The sequence below is a fragment of the Ochlerotatus camptorhynchus genome, unplaced genomic scaffold (genome assembly GCF_037179485.1).
Source record: "Ochlerotatus camptorhynchus isolate MF236.1 unplaced genomic scaffold, CSIRO-AGI_Acam_v1.1 ptg000193l, whole genome shotgun sequence".
NCBI lineage: Eukaryota > Metazoa > Arthropoda > Insecta > Diptera > Culicidae > Ochlerotatus > Ochlerotatus camptorhynchus.
In genome coordinates this window covers 330,684-350,954 of record NW_027040683.1, presented here as the reverse complement: position 1 = coordinate 350,954, position 20,271 = coordinate 330,684, and the positions used below count along the sequence as shown (strand labels likewise).

Below are 20,271 nucleotides of genomic sequence, written 5' to 3'. Positions count from 1 at the left end.
CGGCGACTGTGTTAGGGGAACCACTTTTTGCCATCACTGAAACGCCTCGTTTTCTGATGACAAAATTTTGGCATTTTCGTGCACAAAAAGCACAGAATTTTTGGTTTATTCAATAGATAATAAAAAAGTAAAAATTTATTGAAGGAATTTCTTGCTAAAATTTTCCAATCGCGAGATATTCGCGATCAATCATATAAATTCGAAATTCAAAGTGTTTATGGTTTATTGACAAGATCATGCGGTATTCGGTCATTGCGAGAATTTGTATGTACCACATCAATAGTGTTACGCATTTAACCACAAACGTTTGGATGCTGGGTGCATTATCAAAGAGCTCTGGAGGTGGAGGCAGCAAGGCGAGCGAATATTCTTTGAAAATTAACTCTTAAACAACAATAATTTATTGTGGAACCTGAAACCTGAAAAGAACCGTTTTGTCGTGTTGGTTGAGTAATGCTAAGCTATTAGGGTATTCAATATGGATGAAGCTGGCGAGGTGTATGTTGTTTGGAACGAGGGTGTCGCGCTTGGCATAGATGGCGCACTGGCTCACGACGAGTTGCTGAATCCCATCAGTAGCGGTGCGGCTTCTTCCTCCTTCTTCGGTGAATGGACGCTCATGTGGGCTGCAGCTCGCTACTTGCTGGTAGTCTTTCGTTGTGTACTGTAGAACAATGTTCAACGCCACACACCGAAAGCACTGCTGCACCGGGCACCACTACACATGGGGATGGAATAAGCACCTTTCGGCGAGACCGGATAGAATTCGATTTTGAAATCTGTGTTAGGGAAAGCACTTTTTGGAGGCAATTGGTGATAATTTTGATCACCATTGCAACAGTTGGACATTTGTGTAATTTTAAATAGTGATCGATTGGAAATTGATGAATTGTTGATTTTAGCTAACATTTTAGCATAACAACAGATTAACAAAAATTTCCTATCGATTGGCTTGTTTAGAATTAAAATCCATCTTGCTATTGATGGAGCTATAAGAGGTCAAAACCTGACCAGTTTTCGTAACGCGGTCGATTTTAATGTTTTGTAATTGCACCCCCAATTTGTTGCCGAAAGACGCAATCCTACGCAGAAAAAAAAATAAAGGTTTGTGTATTATCACATATTTTTATGCACTGGTTCCACCTTCGCTCAAGCGCAGTACTGCTGTTTCAGTAGCTTGTAATCTGAAAAAGTTGCCAGTTTTCTTGATTTGATGTCTTCGCTTCAAGTTTTGTTGCCAACGACTTGTTGAAAATGGGATTAATTTTTACTTGTTAGATCATTCAAAACTTATCCGGGTGAGATTTGAACTCAAGCGGCGCCGATGGTGTAGGGGTAAGCGTGATTACCTCTCACCCCAGCAGGCCTGGGTTCAATCCCAGTCGGCGCCGCTGGGATGTTCTGAGGCATAACATCTCTGATCACGCCTTCCTTCGGAAGGGAAGTAAAGCCGTTGGTCCCTGGTTCATGAGTTGATAAGTCGATTGGGTGGATCCAGGTGTGGCACAGTGGGGCAGCGAAGCCATTCGTGTGGCCAAAACCTCTAGCGCCGTTGGTTTGCTTTCTACAGCGATACAATGTTGTACAAAGTTGCTCAATACTAAAAGCGCCATCTTTTAAAAGTTTCATAATAGTTCATTTTAACGCCACATAGGTGGCGCTTGAGTCTATCTTTTGAACGGAGCATTCTAGCCGAATGGTTTTCACAGCAAAGTTGTGTAATTTGAAATGTTGAGAAATGTTGTCCAAGACATTGAAACTCTATGACTCATATTATGCAAGATATCGGGCAATTAGGAAAACTAACCTCTAAAATTGCGTTTTTTCTTTTTTTTTCACCTATATACGTCAAATGTATAAGTTTTATACCCTGATAATTTTCAAAATGGTTTGACTCATCCAATAAATACCCATTACTTTATATATCATGCTTTATTATAAAGTTATTAACATAAATGTCTCAAAAAAGTGATGCATAAAAATGTCAATAACTCAAAATATAGCAAAAAGTAGCAGCCATTTTTTTTATAGTGATTAGTGTAGACCTTGCTGGGTAAAATAACGACCACAGTTCAACAGGCAACTGCAGGCATTTTCATATAACATCATTTGAATATTGCATATGGTAAATTCTTTCAAATTTGTTGAAATTTTGCTTTGTGTGTAAAACATGATAAGATGTTATTGATGAATGCAATAGATGCATGATTAGATTACTAGGAGACTTAAAGCTGCTGGTTTAAAATGTCCATCCTAACGTCCTCCATAGTGTCCTTTCGACTTGTTTTGCGACTGTATCGTTCCCGAAATTTTCTGAAGTCTTTATTTCTGGCTTCCTGAGCCTCCTCGCTTAACATACCAATTGGAAGCAATGCAATTTGGATTGCTTGCGATCCGTGGATTAAGACCTTATAGACAGAGGCTGCCATTGAATACCATTTATAAAGGCTAACATAAAGACGAGCAGTTTCTTCAGCAAAGTTTTGAAATGCTGTTATGTTGATCGAAAATCCGGAAGACAACGTACGAAGAATTGTATCGCATCAATCAATTAATTCTTCATTAATACCAGTTATTGCACTTGTTTGGGTTGCGTTAGTGAAGAATGTGCGTGCTTCTGTGCTTGTGTTTCTGATTGTATGTATCTATTCAGATCAATAACATGTTTTACACACAAAGCAAAATTTCAACAAAATTGAAAGAATTTACCATACACACTTAATCAATCTTTGACATAAAGTATGAAAAGTAAACAAAAACGCAGTGACATGAAACCATGAAATCAGCTGAAATTTTTTAGTAAAAATGCACAAATGCACACAATGATTTACTGAACATTTCAGCTGATTTCATGGTACTTATTAACCTTTCTACAGCAGCTTTTCCGATGATATATGGTACAATTACACTTCAAAATGGTGCATAGCGGTGCATACTAAGGAGCATTTTCAAATGCTTAGTGTACAGTTTTTTTCTATTTTAGGGAGTGTACTTTAAATATTTACTGAGCATTTTAAGATTTTTAACGTATTTTGATCAATCATTTAAGGAGCAACCCGATCAATTTTAATTTAAGGAGATTTTTTTTAACTTATTAAGGATAATTTCATCTGTTTTATTGAGCAAAAGTAGGGCTTCCGATACTTTAGTTAATAAGCTACCGAACGAAGTCGTGTAGAAGGTTTGCACCTATTATATCCAGAAACAAAAGAAGCGCTCCGACCGATAGGCCGAAGTGAATTCAGTGGCGTTTCAATGGCGTTTCAATGCGTTAGGCCGAGTTTAGAATCCGAGGCCGAGTTTGGCGTCAAGAAGCAGTGTTAGACTTTTGATAATATCTCAACGATTGGTTTCTGTTTATCAAATCTTACGGTACGTACGGAAAGGTAAATAAATATGGAACCCATCAGTAATAATAACATTCCGTTTGCTGCTAAACTGCGCAAGATTAAGAAAGACTAAGTGCGGGTTGTGCTTAATAGGCCGGAAATGGGGTAGTTAACCCTACTGTGCGTTTATTTGCTGTATTCCAGAATAAATCAGCGCCCTTAAATGTGGAATTACAAAACAAAGGATTGAACAATATTCCTACCTACAAATGTGCTATGAGAAATGTTCTGCTCCCATCAAATGCAAACAACGCATTATGAATGCTCACGTGCTCCTGCGAAGACAGGTACCTACATCTCCAAATCAGTGTTCACTCGGCTGTCGACAAAAGCAGGCCACTCTCGATGTGTCCTACGCGATCGTCTGTTTTCTCGACAGCAACCATTGTGTGGTCCTCCTCATTGTTCTTCATCAGCAGTTCTTTCGGTCGATGCGTCGTCGACTTTGGAAAGCAACCGTTTCGTGATGAGTGTGTGAGTGCTGACCACGTTTTGTGTCCATTGCTGCAATGGACGCGCTCTGACCCTCGTTGGCATATAACAATTTGCCATACAATGAAACTACTGGAAGCGGCTTCAGTTCTGATGGAGGAGGCTTTTTGGATAGCGGAAGATAAAGTGTTTATTGTGTTGTACCTTTTGACCATAGTTTTAAGATGTATTGTATAGTGACCAAGAATCCTCGGCTCTGTAAAGTTAATTCGGTTGAGCCTTATCAAATAAATAAATAAACAAAAAAAAAATACATCTCCAAATGAATTAAGGAAGTTTTGGATGTCAATGTTCATTAGGCGCTTTCGATGTGAAAATGCTTGCTTCGCCCCTAGCTATACAAACGAACACGTGCAACGGAAGTTCTTAAACAAATCAGGGAAGTTCACAGCTCATTATGACAATTTACGAAACTTTAGGGAAGCTTCGAAAACTACAAGGAACTTTAGATAATATCTGAAATATTCAGAGAAGTTTCAAAAACATCTGGCAAGTCCCGTGAACTACAAGAAAGTTTAGAACTTTTGGAAAGTTTAAAGATCTTTAAGGAAAGTTCTGAGAACTTCAGGGCAGTTCCATGAACTTCACGAAACTTTCGTGATCTTAGATCAACAAAAGCTGAAAGGCAAAGAACTTCATGACAGGTCCATTAACTAAACAAAAAATCAGGTACGTTACAAGAATTTCATGATACTCCAGAATACTTCCTAAAGATTTTCGGGAATGATCTGAGAATTTCAGGGCAGTTCCATGATCATTCGAATAAATTTGCAAACTTTAGGAAAGTTCCAAAAATTACAGGTAAGCTTAGAGATCTACAGAGCCGATTGATAAAGATCAGAAAAATTGCAGAATATTACATTCGTTCCAAGAACAAAGTCCAGAAAGCAACAAAGAAGTTTGGAGTCCAATGAACTTCAGGAAAATTGCACGACATGCAGGAAAATTGAAAGAACTCTATGTTAGTTCCATTAACCACAAAAAAAAATGCAGGAACCTCCAAAAAATTCCGATAATTTTAAAGGACTTCCAGGAACTTGAAGGAAGCTAGCGACGCTGGTGATGTAGTGGTAAGCGTGATTGCCTCTCACCCTAAAGGGCCTGGGTTCGATCCCAGTCGGCATAAAATCTCTGATCACGCCTTCCTTCGAAGTAAAGCCGTTGGTCCCCGGTTTATGAGTCGATGAGTCGATAGGTAGGGTTCAGGTGTGGAAGCTGCCTTCCTGGCGTCAGCAGCATTCGTTTTTTTTTTTTTTTTTGTTTATTAATTTATTTGATAAGGCTCAACCGAATTAACTTTACAGAGCCGAGGATTCTTGGTTACTATACAATACATTTTAAAACTATATTCAAAAGGTACAACACAATAAACACTTTATCTTCCGCTATCCAAAAAGCCTCCTCCATCAGAACTGGAGCCGCTTCCAGTAGTTTCATTGTATGGCAAATTGTTGTACGCCAACGAGGGTCAGAGCGCGTCCATTGCAGCAATGGACGCAAAACGTGGTCAGCACTCACACACTCATCACGAAACGGTTGCTTTCCAAAGTCGACGACGCATCGACCGAAAGAACTGCTGATGAAGAACAATGAGGACGACCACACAATGGTTGCTGCCGAGAAAACAGACGATCGCGTAGCACACATCGAGAGTGGCCTGCTTTTGTCGACAGCCGAGTGAACACTGAGCAGCATTCGTACTCAGTAGAAAAAAACAAGATCGACGGAAAACAAATCAAGGCGAAAAAAAAAAAGAATTTAAAGCCAGTTCCGGAAGCTTCAGGGTAGTTCTGGGAACGTCCAGAACCACGGGAAACTTTTAAATTGCTTTATGTTAGCTTCCGATATTGTCAGGCCAGTTCCATACATTTTACGCAATTTCGATAACATTAGTAAAGTTCAAAAGCTTCACAGCAGTTCCTAAACTCGGGCAAATTGCAGGAATTAAACAGAAGTTGCCACAACTTCAATTGTGTTTAATGATCTTAGGGGAAGTTATGTGAACTTTGGGGCAGTTCTATGATTATCAGAAAATTGCAAGATTTTCAAAGAAATTCCGAGAGACTCAGTTATTTCTCAGCAACTTCGAGAAATTCTCGGGACAGCAGATAGTATCGGGAAGCTTTGAGATCTTAATGTAAATTTTATCAATCCACGGCTGAACAGCAATAACAGTTACAGTCAAGGTAAACCATGTCAATTGTCAATGACAAGCTGTCAGTGACGAACATGTGTAGATTTTTACATTCATTAAATGTGTAACGAAATTAAATGACTTGAGCCGTTAATGTGAACAAGCATCATTGCCATAGAATGGCGAACAAAGTAGTGTTTTTGTTGAGTTGTGCTGTGAAAATAAATTCATAATTTCGTGTGAAATAGTGCCGTGTGCCGCGAAGGATTATTCTAACACGTGTCCGTTGTGTTTTTTAACAGGATAAGTAGAGGAAAGGTTGCCCAGCAACTCGTTTTTGTTTAATTTTGTATTTTCCCCCGGCGCGCTATTGCTTCTGTATAGTGAGCTGTGGCGGTAAAATTTTATTTTGTGTTCTCCTCCCCTGTATATGTCTGCTGCTAACAGTCTTAGCGTTTAATTTGGTAAAATGGATGTGTTTAATGTATGCGAGCAGTCTATTGCTATGAGTGGGCTACCAGTTACATGTGTAGGTCCGTGCAATGGAACGTTCCATTTCGCTTGTGCGGCACTCACTAAGGCTGCGGCGAGGCTTATAGCAGATAATGCAAATGTTCTGTTCAAGTGTGATAGTTGTCTATCAGATCAGAGTTGTGACGAGCAGACTGATCTGATCTCGCGCGTCAAAAGGATAGAGGAAGAGATGAAGAAGGTTTTTCAACTCTCGGACTCGATCACTGGCATGCGAGATCACATTGCTGCTCAGGTGGACATCGCGGTTAAAAGCGGGATGGCAGACATTAGAATAAATGTAAATGGTCTTGAACATTTAATTTGTGAGAAATTGAATTAAAAGAAAAGTTTCTTTTTTTTTAAGTTGATGCGGAAAACCAATTAGCTGTAAAGAATGATCAGCGCAGTTCATTTAGGACGATTCAGTCAGAATCGGACCAATATACCAGACGCAAAAAACGTAAAATAAGTGATAATGATGATGATGTTGATTTTCAAGAAAATGCGAGTTTTGCGGATGTTGTAAAAAGACATAGTCGTGCTAGTCAAAGTAAAACTAATAGCAACAATAACAGTAAAAGTAACAAACCAGATAATCGTAAGACTCGTCCGGTCATTGGGATTAAACCGAAAGAGTCCAAACAACCTTGCGAAGATACTCGTAAGTTTTTGAAAACTCAGTTGGATCCAAAAACACACCAAATCAGTAATTTTAGGAATGGTAAAGATGGCTCCATTATTGTTGAGTGTGCAACAGGAGCTAATCTAAATGATGTGAAAAATGGTATTGAAAGCAATCTGGGGGAAAAATATAGTGCTATTGTTCCCACTTCGGTGCCAAGATTGAAAATAGTGGGCATGAGCGATCAGTTTTCCTCCGATGTCTTCATTGACTACTTAAAAGGTCAAAATGAAGACATCACTGTTAATTATGTAAAAGTAGTGAACATGTTTGAAAATCCACGCTTCACTTATAACAAGTTTAGTGTTCTAATTGAAGACGATGTCGATTCGTGTAAATGTTTGTTATGTGCGAAAAAAGTAAATATAGGGTTTGATCGGTGCTCGATAGTTCCCGCGATTAATGTGTTGAGATGCTTCAAATGTGGAGACTTTGGGCACAAGAGCATGGATTGCAAAAATTGCGATAGATGCTCTAGGTGCAGCCAACAACACAAAACGTCGGAGTGTACGTCAACTGTATTGAAATGTATTAATTGTTTGAAAATGAATAAAGAACGTAAAATGAACTTGGACGTCTACCATGCCGCATTTAGCTCGGTATTTTTGCTCTATAGAAGACTTTTTGATCAGAAGAAAAGCAGCTTGCGTTTCAATAAATAGCAGCCAAGTTCCAGGAAGGTGAATCAATTCTATTTATTGTATTTGAATATTGAGGGGTTGTCAACAAACTACGTAGCATTACGTCAGATTGTTGAGGAAAACGTCCTCTTTTAGCTTTATTATCTGAAACTCACATTGTAGAAACTGAAGCTTTTGATCAGTATAGTATTCCGGGATATATTGTTGCTGCTTGTTTATCACATTCTAGACACACTGGCGGTGTTGCTATTTATGTCAAAGAATCAGTTCAATTCAACCTTCGTACCAACGAAGTTATTTATGGCAACTGGTTCTTGGGCATTACAGTTGTACGTGGCATGAAGATGGGTAATTATGGTGTTTTGCATCATTCTCCCAGTTCTAGTGACCAGCGTTTTGTTGAAGTTTTAGAGAACTGGCTCGAGACATTCCTTGATTCTAGTTAATTAAATATATTGGCTGGTGATTTTAATATTAATTGGCGTGATAACCATAATTCGAATCATTTGAAGCGTTTAGCTGAGTTTTTTTTTAATTTAAAGGAAACGGTAAATGAGTATACGCGTATTTCCAGGCACAGTAGAACTTTAATTGACCACGTTTATTCCAATTTTGATTCCATTTGTTCAGTTACGGATACTGATTTGAAAATAACCGATCATGAGACCTTAGTGATTAATGTATTAAATAATATCAATAACAACGATGAATTAGTAAAATTGAAGTGCTGGAGGAAATATTCGAAACACGCTGTTTCGAATCTTATTGAGAGGAGCGTGGATTTTCCATTCGCGGTCGGTAGCTTCGATGAATATACAGCTGTTCTTAATAACGCTTTGAAAACGTGTACCAATCAACTAGTTGAGCAAAAGTTTGTTTCTTTGAAAAACTCGAACCGCTGGTACAATTTGGATCTTTTGCGTCTTAAACGGAAAAGGGACAAATGGTACAAAAAGTTTTGTAGATCTAATAATGACAATCATTGGACTAAGTACACAATCGCGCGTAATAAGTATTCACAATCGATAAAGAAAACTCGTTGTGAATATGTTCAAAGGAAGATTGATCAGCATCAAAACAACAGCAAAGAGTTATGGAAAATTTTGAAATCTTTATTAAAACCTAGTAATTGCAAACTGCGGTCCATAACTTTTAATGGCACATTAGAACAGTCAGAACAAGTAATTGCAGCCAAGTTTAATGATTATTTTGTAGACAGTGTTTCATTGATTAATCAATCCATTGAATTGGTCGATGAACCTGACGAAATAAAACAGCCAGTTAATAGTTGTTGTAGATTTGAAGTTTTTCACCCAATTACATTAGATGAACTTAGAGTTATTTGTTTTACATTAGGAAAATCGGCTGGAGTAGATAATGTTAATGCTAGAGTTATTCAAGATTGCTTTCATGTCATTGGCCACATCTTGCTGGACCTTATTAATGAATCATTACAAACTGGACATGTGCCACAAATTTGGAAGGAATCCTTAGTGGTCCCTATTCAAAAAGTTGCTGGAACGAAGAGTTTCGTCCCATCAACATGTTGCACACATTAGAGAAAATCTTAGAACTTGTTGTTAAAAGCCAGCTGTTGGAGTATTTGAATAGCAACTCTTTGTTGATACCAGAACAATCGGGATATCGGGAAGGTCATTCTTGTGAAACCACGTTGAATTTGGTATAAGCGAAGTGGAAACATAACTTGGAGTGTAAAGATACGATTGCTGCTGTTTTTTTGGATCTGAAACGCGCTTTTGAAACAATTTCTAGGCTCTTACTGTTAAGTACAATCAAGCGCTTTGGAATTACGAGTACTGTATATAAATGGCTTGAAAGCTATTTGTCTGACAGAACTCAACCGACTGTTTTTAATGATGCTGTTTCCAGTCCCGTGGGGAATAACCTTGGAGTGCCCCAGGGAAGTGTATTATGGACCCTGTTATTTATTATGTATATTAATGACTTGCAACGTGTTTTAAGATCTTTTTGCAGATGATACTGTGTTATTCATATCACAGCTAAGGATTTAGATGATTCCGTTTTACACTTGAATGAAGATTTGCGTTCTCTAAGTAGATGGTTGAAGTAGAAGCAGTTGAAATTGAACACAAGTAAAACTAAATTTATGGTAATTTCGCGGAATCGAGTAAATGAGAACGTCTCTGTTGTAATTGATGATGGGACTATTGATCACGTTCGGGAGATTAAATATATTGGCGTGATTATTGATGACAAACTTAGGTTCAACTCTCACATTGACAATGTCATCAAGAAAATTTCCAAGAAGTATGGGATTCTATGTCGACTGAAAAACGATTTAACTATTGCCTGTAAAATACAGCTATACAAATCAATCATCTCTCCTCATCTTGACTTCGAGATTACAGTGCTTGCAGAGTAAAATACTGCGTTTGATTTTGAGATGTAATAGATTCACTTCCTCAACTTTGATGCTAGACGCCTTACAATGGTTGTCGGTGAAGCAAAGAATTGTATATTTGACTATGGTGTTCATTTTTAAAGTAGTTAACGGTTTGCTGCCTCGATATTTGTGTTATCGAATTGAAAGAGGAAGTGATTATCATAAATATAATACTAGAAACGCGGATGAAATAAGAACACCACATTTCTTGGCTTGTGCTTCACAGAGTTCATTATATTTTAAAGGAATAAATGTTTTCAATTCGATGCCTAGACACATTTAACGTGCAACAACATCTGCAGAATTTAAGAGACATTGCATTTCACACGTTAAAAAGTTCTGTCTTTTGAACTGTTATTCAGTGATTTTTTTATGAACTGAAAAGTTATGTATCTTGACGAAGTTATTTTTAACGGATTATTTTGTTTGGATTGCTGTTATAACGACTTTTTAATAATTATTGTAGCACTGCAAAAACTATTTTGTTCGCCACGATGGTGATGATGGATTTTTGATATTTGATTTAATAGTAGTAGTAAAATAATTTTGAGCCTCGCGCGCGTATTACGGATATAGAGGAGTGAATTTAACATTTGAAAAAAAAAATGCAATGTTGAAGCTTATTTGGAAGATACCTTGAGTTAGTAGTAAGTTTTCTGGCAAATTTTGGGGGTTCGTGAGCATTCCTGACATTGCTGAAAATTATGATAGCATCAGATTGCGGGGTTACTAGTGTAATAGGATGTTTTGTTGATTGTTCATTAACTCTTGATCGCTTGTAATACTTATGAATATTTTAGGTGGACAAAAAGGCGAACTAAGAGGTGGACGCCTGAGCTTTTCCACATTTATATCGCTGTGAAGCAACTGTAAACTCTAGAAGGAATTTATATCTGTAACTGAAACCAGTTCGATTTTGTTTGCCAACCTGGTTAAAATGTCATATTCAATTATCATAAAGATAAATCGTCCAGCGCAAACCTTTGTAGGGGTAAGAGGTGGGACCATCATCATCATCTACGTCCTGAATTTCTTGAATAACAATAATGTGATACAGCATGTACGAAATTATACTTTTTGATACCAGGTGAGCCTTTCCCAAGTAATATTTTGGGTTTTATGAGGGTTCTGTAGACCATGATTGAGACTCGTAGAATGCTATAAAACCTCAATAAAGTTGTCATTGACGAAAAAAATGAATGAGATTTTGACAAAGGTTTTTTGGAGGATCAAGTCTGTCAGTGACTATGTCACGATCAATTTTGAAATATCACGCGGAAGTCTGTCAATGACAATGACAAATCTCAGCACTGCCAATAACACACAATTATGCAAAATTTTATGCAAATCCTAGAAGGTCGTGTTTTTCCGATTCGTCATTTGACATGGAACTGTTCTAGCCATTACTCGCCGAGTTTTGAAAAACTATAAAGTTTGATTTGTCGCGCGACGTGTTTTATTTCTTGTCGACAATTGGCCACCTTCTCGGGGGCCCCGAAACAGGCCCCGGGAGGCTAGTGTGCCGGGTTACGGTTCTCGTTGAGAATTGGCCACTTCCCCGGGGGCACCGGAAGTTTTTCTGGATGCCCAATGTTATCATGGACCATCGGTATAACTGCCATTTGTCCAATTACATCATTTGAATGAGAAATATAATGTTCACCGTGTATATAATTGTTACAGAACAATAAAACTAACAATAAATTTGAGCATCATTGCAACAGTTGAAAATTTGTGTCCTTTTGAAAATTGATAAAGTGTTTATTCTAACAGCTTCGTAGAATATTTTTTAATCGATTGGCTTCTTTTTAATTAAAGTCCGATCGCTTTTGACAGAGTTATAAGTGATCAAAGCCTGACCATTTTTCGTAACGCGTTTGATTTTTGGACGTTGCAAACACCGAAAGACGTAATCTTACGTCAAAAAATACCCATCCCCATAAGGGATTTGCCGGTAAATTGCTCCAAATTTCTGTTAAAATATCATTTATCCGTAGATGGTCCACTAAGGTATCGTTTTAGCAGTATCGCATGACTGTTGAAATCACTTCCGGGTTGTTAATGCTGCACGCTAGCAATAGCGAATGCTTCCTGTAAGATTGCACAAATATTTTCTCAGCCTCGAAGCAAAGTCCGAAGTTTGTTTATCTCAACTCGAAAATTCAATTTTATTGCCACAGGGAACTCCCATAGATAGCAGCATCAGTTTTCAGTGTTGGATTTTCCGGTTCGCTTCACCGCCAAGTTATGCAAGATTTTAATTGAACAACTTTCATTCGAAGCAAACCAACCACCAACGACGACAATGGGTAAGGGGCCAGTTGTTGGTTTCCTAATTGAATTTCATTGCTCAAATCGTAACGGTTCCGAACGATCGGGGCGCGGTGCTGCGAATTGCTATCTATTTTTACGAAACGGAAAGTAAACTCCGCACCGCAGTTGGTTATAATTCCAAAGTGCCCAAAGTTGTTTACTCCCGCCTTCTACCACCACCACGGTACAATCAATATTATCTTTCGAAAGATCCACAAACATCCGCAAAAACCGGATCGGGGAGGCATGAGTTTCGCTATCGCTATTCCAATATCATTATCGCTATCGGATTTCTGTGGCCTTTGCCGAGTGTTGGCCGGTCGGCCGTCGAAAAGTGCTTGTCTCTGGGAAAAATTACCCTGATGCCTCCCGTTCCGGCCAAGTAAATGATGGAACTTTTCAATTACGCCCAAATCCGTGCCATTCCGGCTTATAATGGCAAAATGCTGTTACACACTGCAAACAGGGAGCTCTCTCCGTTCGGCATCGTTTCTCAACGCCTTGGCAATTGAATTATCACATTTTAGTGGATTAGGCAAAACCAACCATCCGAAGAAGAAGAAGAAGGATCTGGCAGCGACGGCGAATTGATGCTCAAGGAAGATCCCTCGTCGTTCGCCATGTAATGAACTCTGACGCACCACACAGCGGGGAAGCCCGGTCGTCATGCTGAGTTTGAACAACTTGAGAATCGTCTAGGCGAAAATCCACTCCATTAGATAATCTCAATGGGATTTGTCGAAATGAGTCAGCATCATTTTGCGTTTTTTTTTTCTGCTTTCGACCGGACGAAAAACATCATCTCATGTCATTTCTCTTTTCCTTCGTTACAGTGCGTCCCCTTCTGGTGAAGCTGCAGGGCAAAAATCGGCCACTGTCAGCCAACAACACCTACGACTTGGTGTGCGAAGTTCATGGCTCCCGACCGGAACCTACCATCACCTGGTGGAAGGGCAGCACCGAGATGAAAGGACATCAGGAGACGGTGAGTTTGAATTTATTTCCGGTGCTTTTGGAATATTAGGAATTGGGTCACCACGGAAAGTTGACCGGTAGATTATTCTGGCAAATCGAAGTTGTCCGATAGTTTGCAATTGGTTTTTCATCCAAAATGGTATTCTTCGGAATACTTACCACAACGACTGTGAAATATTAAGGTCCTTCGTTACAAGTTTCAAGTTAGCATTCTCGCAAAAACCTTCACCCAATATGCGTAAATCATTCCCTAACAACCTCTGAACCTAATAAGCCCCGGCCATAATTTACACGGACAGAGACCCTTCCAAGTCGACTTTCCTTGTTCCAACTTTGGCATCAAGTTTAGAAAGCTCCCCCGCACGGACAACAACACACGCATCGCAAGGGGATACGGAAAGAGATTAAAAGTGAACCCTCGCACCGAGTAGCTAATGGGGGGGAAGCAACTCATCGTCGGCGTCTTCGCCGTTGTGGAGTGTAAATTGCCGAGGGTATTAAAAGAATAAAATGCGTTCTACGTTCTAATGGCGGAGGGATCAAATTGAGTGTGGGATTATTGTTTATTACCCGGGGCCATAATTTCTATTTTTCCCGGAGATTAATAGTCCCCTTGATGAAGTGATGTGGGGGATTAGGCCATTTTATGGAGTCTACAAATCATCGGACCCGCAGACGGCGGCAGCCCGAGCGGAGGGCAGTCAGTCGCTCGTTGTTGATAACTGAACGTAATTGAACGAGCACGCGAAAAACCACCAGTTGTAATCAATTTCATGCGCATTGGTTGTGGATGCAGTTTTTTTTATTCTGTGTGAGTAGGTATTGATATTTTTTTCCTATGTAAATGCAAATTAACTTGATATTCAATGCAGGTTAAGCATTTGTTGCGGTTTTATCAGTGCAGTTGAGAGTGCTGCAAATTGTTTCATGTTTTGATTATTACATTGGCATGCTAATGATGGCATTCATTGACGGTGGTGGTTTCACTTTAATCCCTGTCTGGTTGAATGGTCTGGTATCTGTAATCAAGTGATTTTCATGTTGTCACGTTAGGAAATAAAAATCTCTTCATCATTACATTAAATATTCAACACGTGTCGGCTACAATCACGTGATGGGGGTAATTAGGACAGAGTTTTATGAGCGGCTGGATTTCCGGTGAAGCATCAATTCGCTTGCCTCAGGCTACGTGTTGATTGATGCATAACAGCTCAATTTGCTTTAAGGTTTACTAAAAATCAACAATGAAAAGTCAATTAAAACCTACCGCCTACCGCAGCTCACTCATCTCGGACAAGCCTTCCATTTTAACGGTAGCTGGTCAAGCAGCGAAAAAAAAAGCCAGATGCCGGCATAATTGCACGAAGAACACTAAGGAAAGACCAGCGATTACTCAAGTCATAAGCTGCTTATTGATTTCCTTTACTTGAAAGTTCAAATGGTAAAGTCCGTTTTCACTGATCTCCAACATCACTCCAATCGACCCGGTCAATTCAAGTACGATAACAGAAAGCAACGATTATTTGATGTTGTTTGCTACTCAAGAATAATTTATGTGGCTGTTTTCAGCAAACATGTTTATCATACATTTGTATGTCAGCTTTAACTGTTTGCCCACACGACAAATATTTGACTCGTTAACACTCCGAAAAACACACACTTAGAAATTATCGCCGACTTCGGTCATTTTTACCGAAATCTGAACAGCTGAACTGTTCGGTAAAATTTATGCAATTCAATTCATTGCTTTTCAGCTACTTTGAAACTAAATCTCCACTAAAATGACAATCATCAACTTTGGCAACACTGCTTATCAGCATAGTTGTACTTTTCTTTATTAAGTTTTAAATCTGTATTTAAGGAGTGTAAATTGTCCAAAAAATACATTTAATGCTCTATGTCGCTGGTTCATAGTGTTCTTTGACTATTACTAAATCAGTAATATCAATATTGTGTTCGAAGTTGCCTGAAAAAAGATTATTAGATTGAGTGGTATAAATAGTGCAGTACAAAGCATCTGTTGAAGACAGCAGCCAGCAGAGAGTGAACCTTCATGCTGAGATTTTTCAACACTAGGTTGAATATTCCGTCAAACCCGGGGGCCTTCATGTTTTTGGTGCATTTCAGCGCTGAGCAAATCTGTTCAACTGTGATTCTATCCTCCGGAGGGATGACACAAGGGGAGGAATCAAGGTTGAGTACGCATTGCTCAACCTGAACTTCGAGCGGACTTGGGATGTTGAAGCCAAGCAAGTGCGATTTGGCAATATGCTCACCAATCGCATTTGCTTTCTCCTGAGGGGTGATTATGAGCCGATCGTCATCATTTTCATCTTTGAGTGGAGGAATGGGTTTGGGGTGCGTCTTTAGGACCTTGACAACCTTCCAGAATGATCTAGAGCGGTCGTCCAGATTCTGGATGAGCCGCCCGAAACTTTCGTTCCGGAGTGAGACCATTCTGGAAGCAATCTCCTTGTTCAGATCGGCCATTTCACGTTTCCACGCTAGATCTCCGGTTCTTTGGAACTGGCGTCTACGAACATTTCTCAGGTGAATCAATAGTTGGGTGTGGGAATCAATGGCAATAAACTTACCCCTCATAGGAACTCGTCGGACGCACGCCTCGTCAGCCACGGTTATGGCTTGGTGAAGTTCCCCAACGCTCGGTCGATGTCCTCCACCGAGTCAAGCGGCGGGTTGTCGATGATGTGCCTGTCTACCACGCGTCCAAACTGGGCCCAGTTTACGCGATGGTAGTCCTTGCGCAGGCTTTTAGCAGGAGCTACGTTGTATCCCAGTTCAGCCACCACCGGTTGATGGTCGGAGCTGAGTTCAAGCCGGTATTTGAAAGAAACTGGTCTAGCGTCGATGGGTTGCCTGCCGGTGAGATGAATGTTGGCTCGTCCGAGAACCAAACGGAGTACAGCCCATGCTGCGAATGGTCGAACAGCAGACGACCGTTCTGGTTCTGCTGGTAGTTCCGCCAGGCCTCATGGCGAGCATTCAGATCTCCTCAAACAACGAAGCGGGAACCGTTACGGGTGATGGTGGGCAGGTCCTTCTTGAATTAAGCCGCTAGTCCGCTGCTGGCGGCACACTGTCGAGGGCAGTAGACGGCGATGAACTGGACGTATCCAGTCGCCGACTCCACCTCCACACCAAGGGCCTCGATGATAGAGGTGCGGATATGGGACAGACTGTGGTATTTTATCCCTTTTCTGACGATGATCGCCACACCACCCCCCCCTGGAGCTAAAACTCCCGTGGAATGAGGTGCTTAGAAATTATAATAAAATTCCATGAGCCTTAAAACAGTGCAAGGTATTTGATTCCAGATTCTTGAAAATTTCTTGATGTGTTATAACTTTTCAATTCAGAATTTATAAAAAATTGTGGGAAATATGCATATTCTAGAACAAAAAACAAATCAATTGAAGCCTCTGAATTTTAAGAAATGTATTTGTTACTGAAAATTGCATCTTAGTAAGAAAATTATTAAATTATTAGGTATTTTCAGAAAAATTTAATTCCCTGCGAATCTCCGGTTTTTCAGGTTTTCCCAGGTAGTAGAAGCTTGAAGGCTTCCCAAGCAACGCACATGTTCAATAACAGTTTATATAACCTTTGTATGACTTGTTTTGGTTGTATATCAGTTTACTCAACATAATTCTATGAATTTGTGTTACTTGGGTTAGTCATTAACTTTCTATTGAATCTTTCGCTTAAAAGGTTCCTATCGTACATATTAAAGTGTTTATGAGAATCTAATTGAATCACTATTTAGTCACTTATTTCTTCCACCCATCCGTTTTTGGCCCTTCATACAGCGATATTGTGAATTCAGATCGATAGCTCAAATTGATCTTGCTATTAAGTGGAGCTGCATACAAGACAAGATCTTTGAAGGGATTAATTAATTAATTTATCTTTATTAGGGAGGCTTTCAGCCTTGGGCTGGTTCGCCTTCGCTCTTTGAAGGGATGGTGGCTACCTTACATACATACATACATACTTATTTCTTCAACATCGTCACTGAAATCACTATTTTTGACAGCATTGATCGCTACCAGCCTTGCTAACAGGAAAGCATATTTGTATCGTTTGTAAAAGGAAAAACTTAGGATGTTAATTTAAGTGCATACATAAGGGCACCATTAACTTTTCCAGTGCCAGGCACTCTGTTCTGAAGTCTGTGCGTGAGAGGGAAATCACAAATCGTGCGTCATCAAAATAAATGGCATGTTGCGAGATTACTCCGCGAAAGAGAGAATAGTGTGAGAGTTAAAGTTGCTTACTCTCTTGGTAGTAAGGTTAAGGTGACTTTCTTTGACATCCTTACTCTCGGAACCACTTCCAAACATTAAGTGCACAAATATAAGCTCCTACGAAATGGTGCAGCCGGCGCCGGTGGTGTAGTGGTAAGCGTGACTGCTTTCTAACACCCCAATGGGTCTGGGTTCAATCCCAGCCGAGGTCGGTGGAATTTTTCGGAGGCATAAAAATCTCTGGTCACGTCTTCCTTCGGAAGAGCCCCATGTGTGTTGTGAATGGGTGCGATATCCTACGCAAGGGTGGAAGCTGCCTTCCTGCACATTCGATTGTCGTCAATGGATGGCAATCGATGTCCGTCACTAGGCACTAGATTGCGGAACAGAGACCAACGTTAAATAAAGGAAAAAAAAACGAAATGGTGCAACATTCAAATTGTTACTCCACGTTTGCTGCACTGCAGCATACATGAAGTAGCGATTTCAGGTGAAATTGGACACTGATTTCCGAGATTTGTGTATTTGATAATTCGACACTACAAGCAAACACCTTAAAAGTAAAGTGTATGGAAATGAACTGTTTAACTGATTTTACAGAAAATTGACAAATCAATTTTAAATTAGAAGTTCCAAACAAGGAAGATATTGAGATGCACTTGGCCACGTAAATCCTTGATTAATGCTTGTAATTATTGGAAATAATTGATTTTCTCTCTTCTCCCACACTGAACGTCAACGATGCCTTAGAAGAAAACATCGGCATATATGAATATGAGATATGAAATGCGAAAGAAAAAACCCGTGTTTGTTCATCACAACACTTTTCTGCCCTTTTCTAATATTTACATTCCCTCATTCGTAACCCATTGTTGTTTACCTGTAGCCGTTCGAATTTAGACTCTATTTTCCTCCATCGACGGAAGAACGCGATTCTTGTTTTGGTCTACGTGCCATATCACATCCCTCGGCCTTTTTTTCTGCGTGCCTCTGGCTTCATTCACCCGAACCAAATACATGCAATTTGTATGCAAATTCCGTCCCATAATAATAACAACAAGCGCAAAATTTATCACCTACTAACGGAGGACTCCCTGTTATGGGCTGAAGGTTGGATATAAGTTCCAGGATGCCAGGGATTGGTTACCTACGTATCCACAGGTGAAACTAGCCATAGAACACTCTAGGTATATGGTTTGCTGATGTTTTGCAAAATTTCGGCGATGGGCTTTATCGGTTCGTTAGTTAGTTGGTTGATGAAAAATAAACTACACCTCATTCTCGTGGTCGTAACGTGTACTAACTTTAATGATGATATGGTAAAGCAGTATTATTCTCGGGGCAAAGAGGTCATAAAATTATAGAAAATTGAGGCTTATTCCCCGTAAAGCTGGGTTTAGACTAGGCAAGTCAAATGATCAACTCAGTTGAATTCAATTGGCTTGAAAATTTGAGCCTGGTTCAACTTTTTTCAATTCAAGTGAGTTGATCATGTCAGTTGAATAGCATGGTTTACACGTTCAATTCACGTTCAAGTCAGTTGAATTCAACAGACTTGACCAATTCGCTTGAACTGAGAAACTGACTTGGTACAAACCATTTGAATTTATATGGGAATTATTATGGAGAAACCATCATTTATGTTCATATTTATCTCAAAATTTACCAGTTCACTCTACTTTAGAAAATGATAGCTGAGCTTGTTGAAAATTTTCTGAGCTACAACTTTGTTAAAGACCACTTTTCGATCAAATCTATGGAACACAAATTATTAATGACTCAAGTCACTGATGTCTTATGATTATGCTCAATCAACTGTTCAGCAGGCAACATTGGTGTTTATGGCGCGTAGAATAGAAGACAAAAATCATGGCTACAATGTCACACTGCAGAATACAGTGTTGCCGACAATACAGTTGCTTAATCTTGCCATAAGATTATCAATCTCTTTAAAAAATAATAACTATTTAATTTGACGTTTGGCTGAAAAACGATTTTCTGCAAAGTTGTAACTGATAAAAAATCCAAAAATAATAGTAATAGAATTTGTTAACAGTACAATATGTCAGAAGGCTAGAAGACAATGAACAAAAAGTTTTGTTTTCTCATAGTACTTTCCATATAAACTTCAAATGGTTTGTGCCAAGTCATTTTCTTATCAAATGAGTTTAAACTTTCCCAGGACCCTATTTGAAACCGTTTGAACACTGTGGAGCGAAAATTTCAAATTTTGCATCAGTCTATTGCTCAGCTTTCGCTACAATACACAACCAACAAAAGGCAACAATCGACGTCTTGGATTCCTCACAACGCTCAAATTTGATGAAGCTCTGAAGGTATTGGAACGAGAAAGTTTTTCGCAAGAGCTTAAAGATTTGAAGAATGGCAGAAAAGTTCGAGAATCATCGAAGATTTTGTCTCTCAACCGCAACTGCAATACGG

The 20,271-nt window shown here is 39.4% G+C and overlaps 1 protein-coding gene across 1 annotated transcript in view; it reads left to right on the top strand.

The window, feature by feature from the left end:
• The window catches only part of side-VIII (sidestep VIII), a 961,237-nt gene that overhangs the window by 752,203 nt on the left and 188,763 nt on the right, over nt 1-20,271 (top strand). Inside the window, exon 6 of the mRNA XM_065223526.1 lies at nt 13,423-13,574. Within this exon, the coding sequence (XP_065079598.1) occupies nt 13,423-13,574 (152 nt within the window). The remainder of the gene's footprint in view (nt 1-13,422; nt 13,575-20,271) is intronic.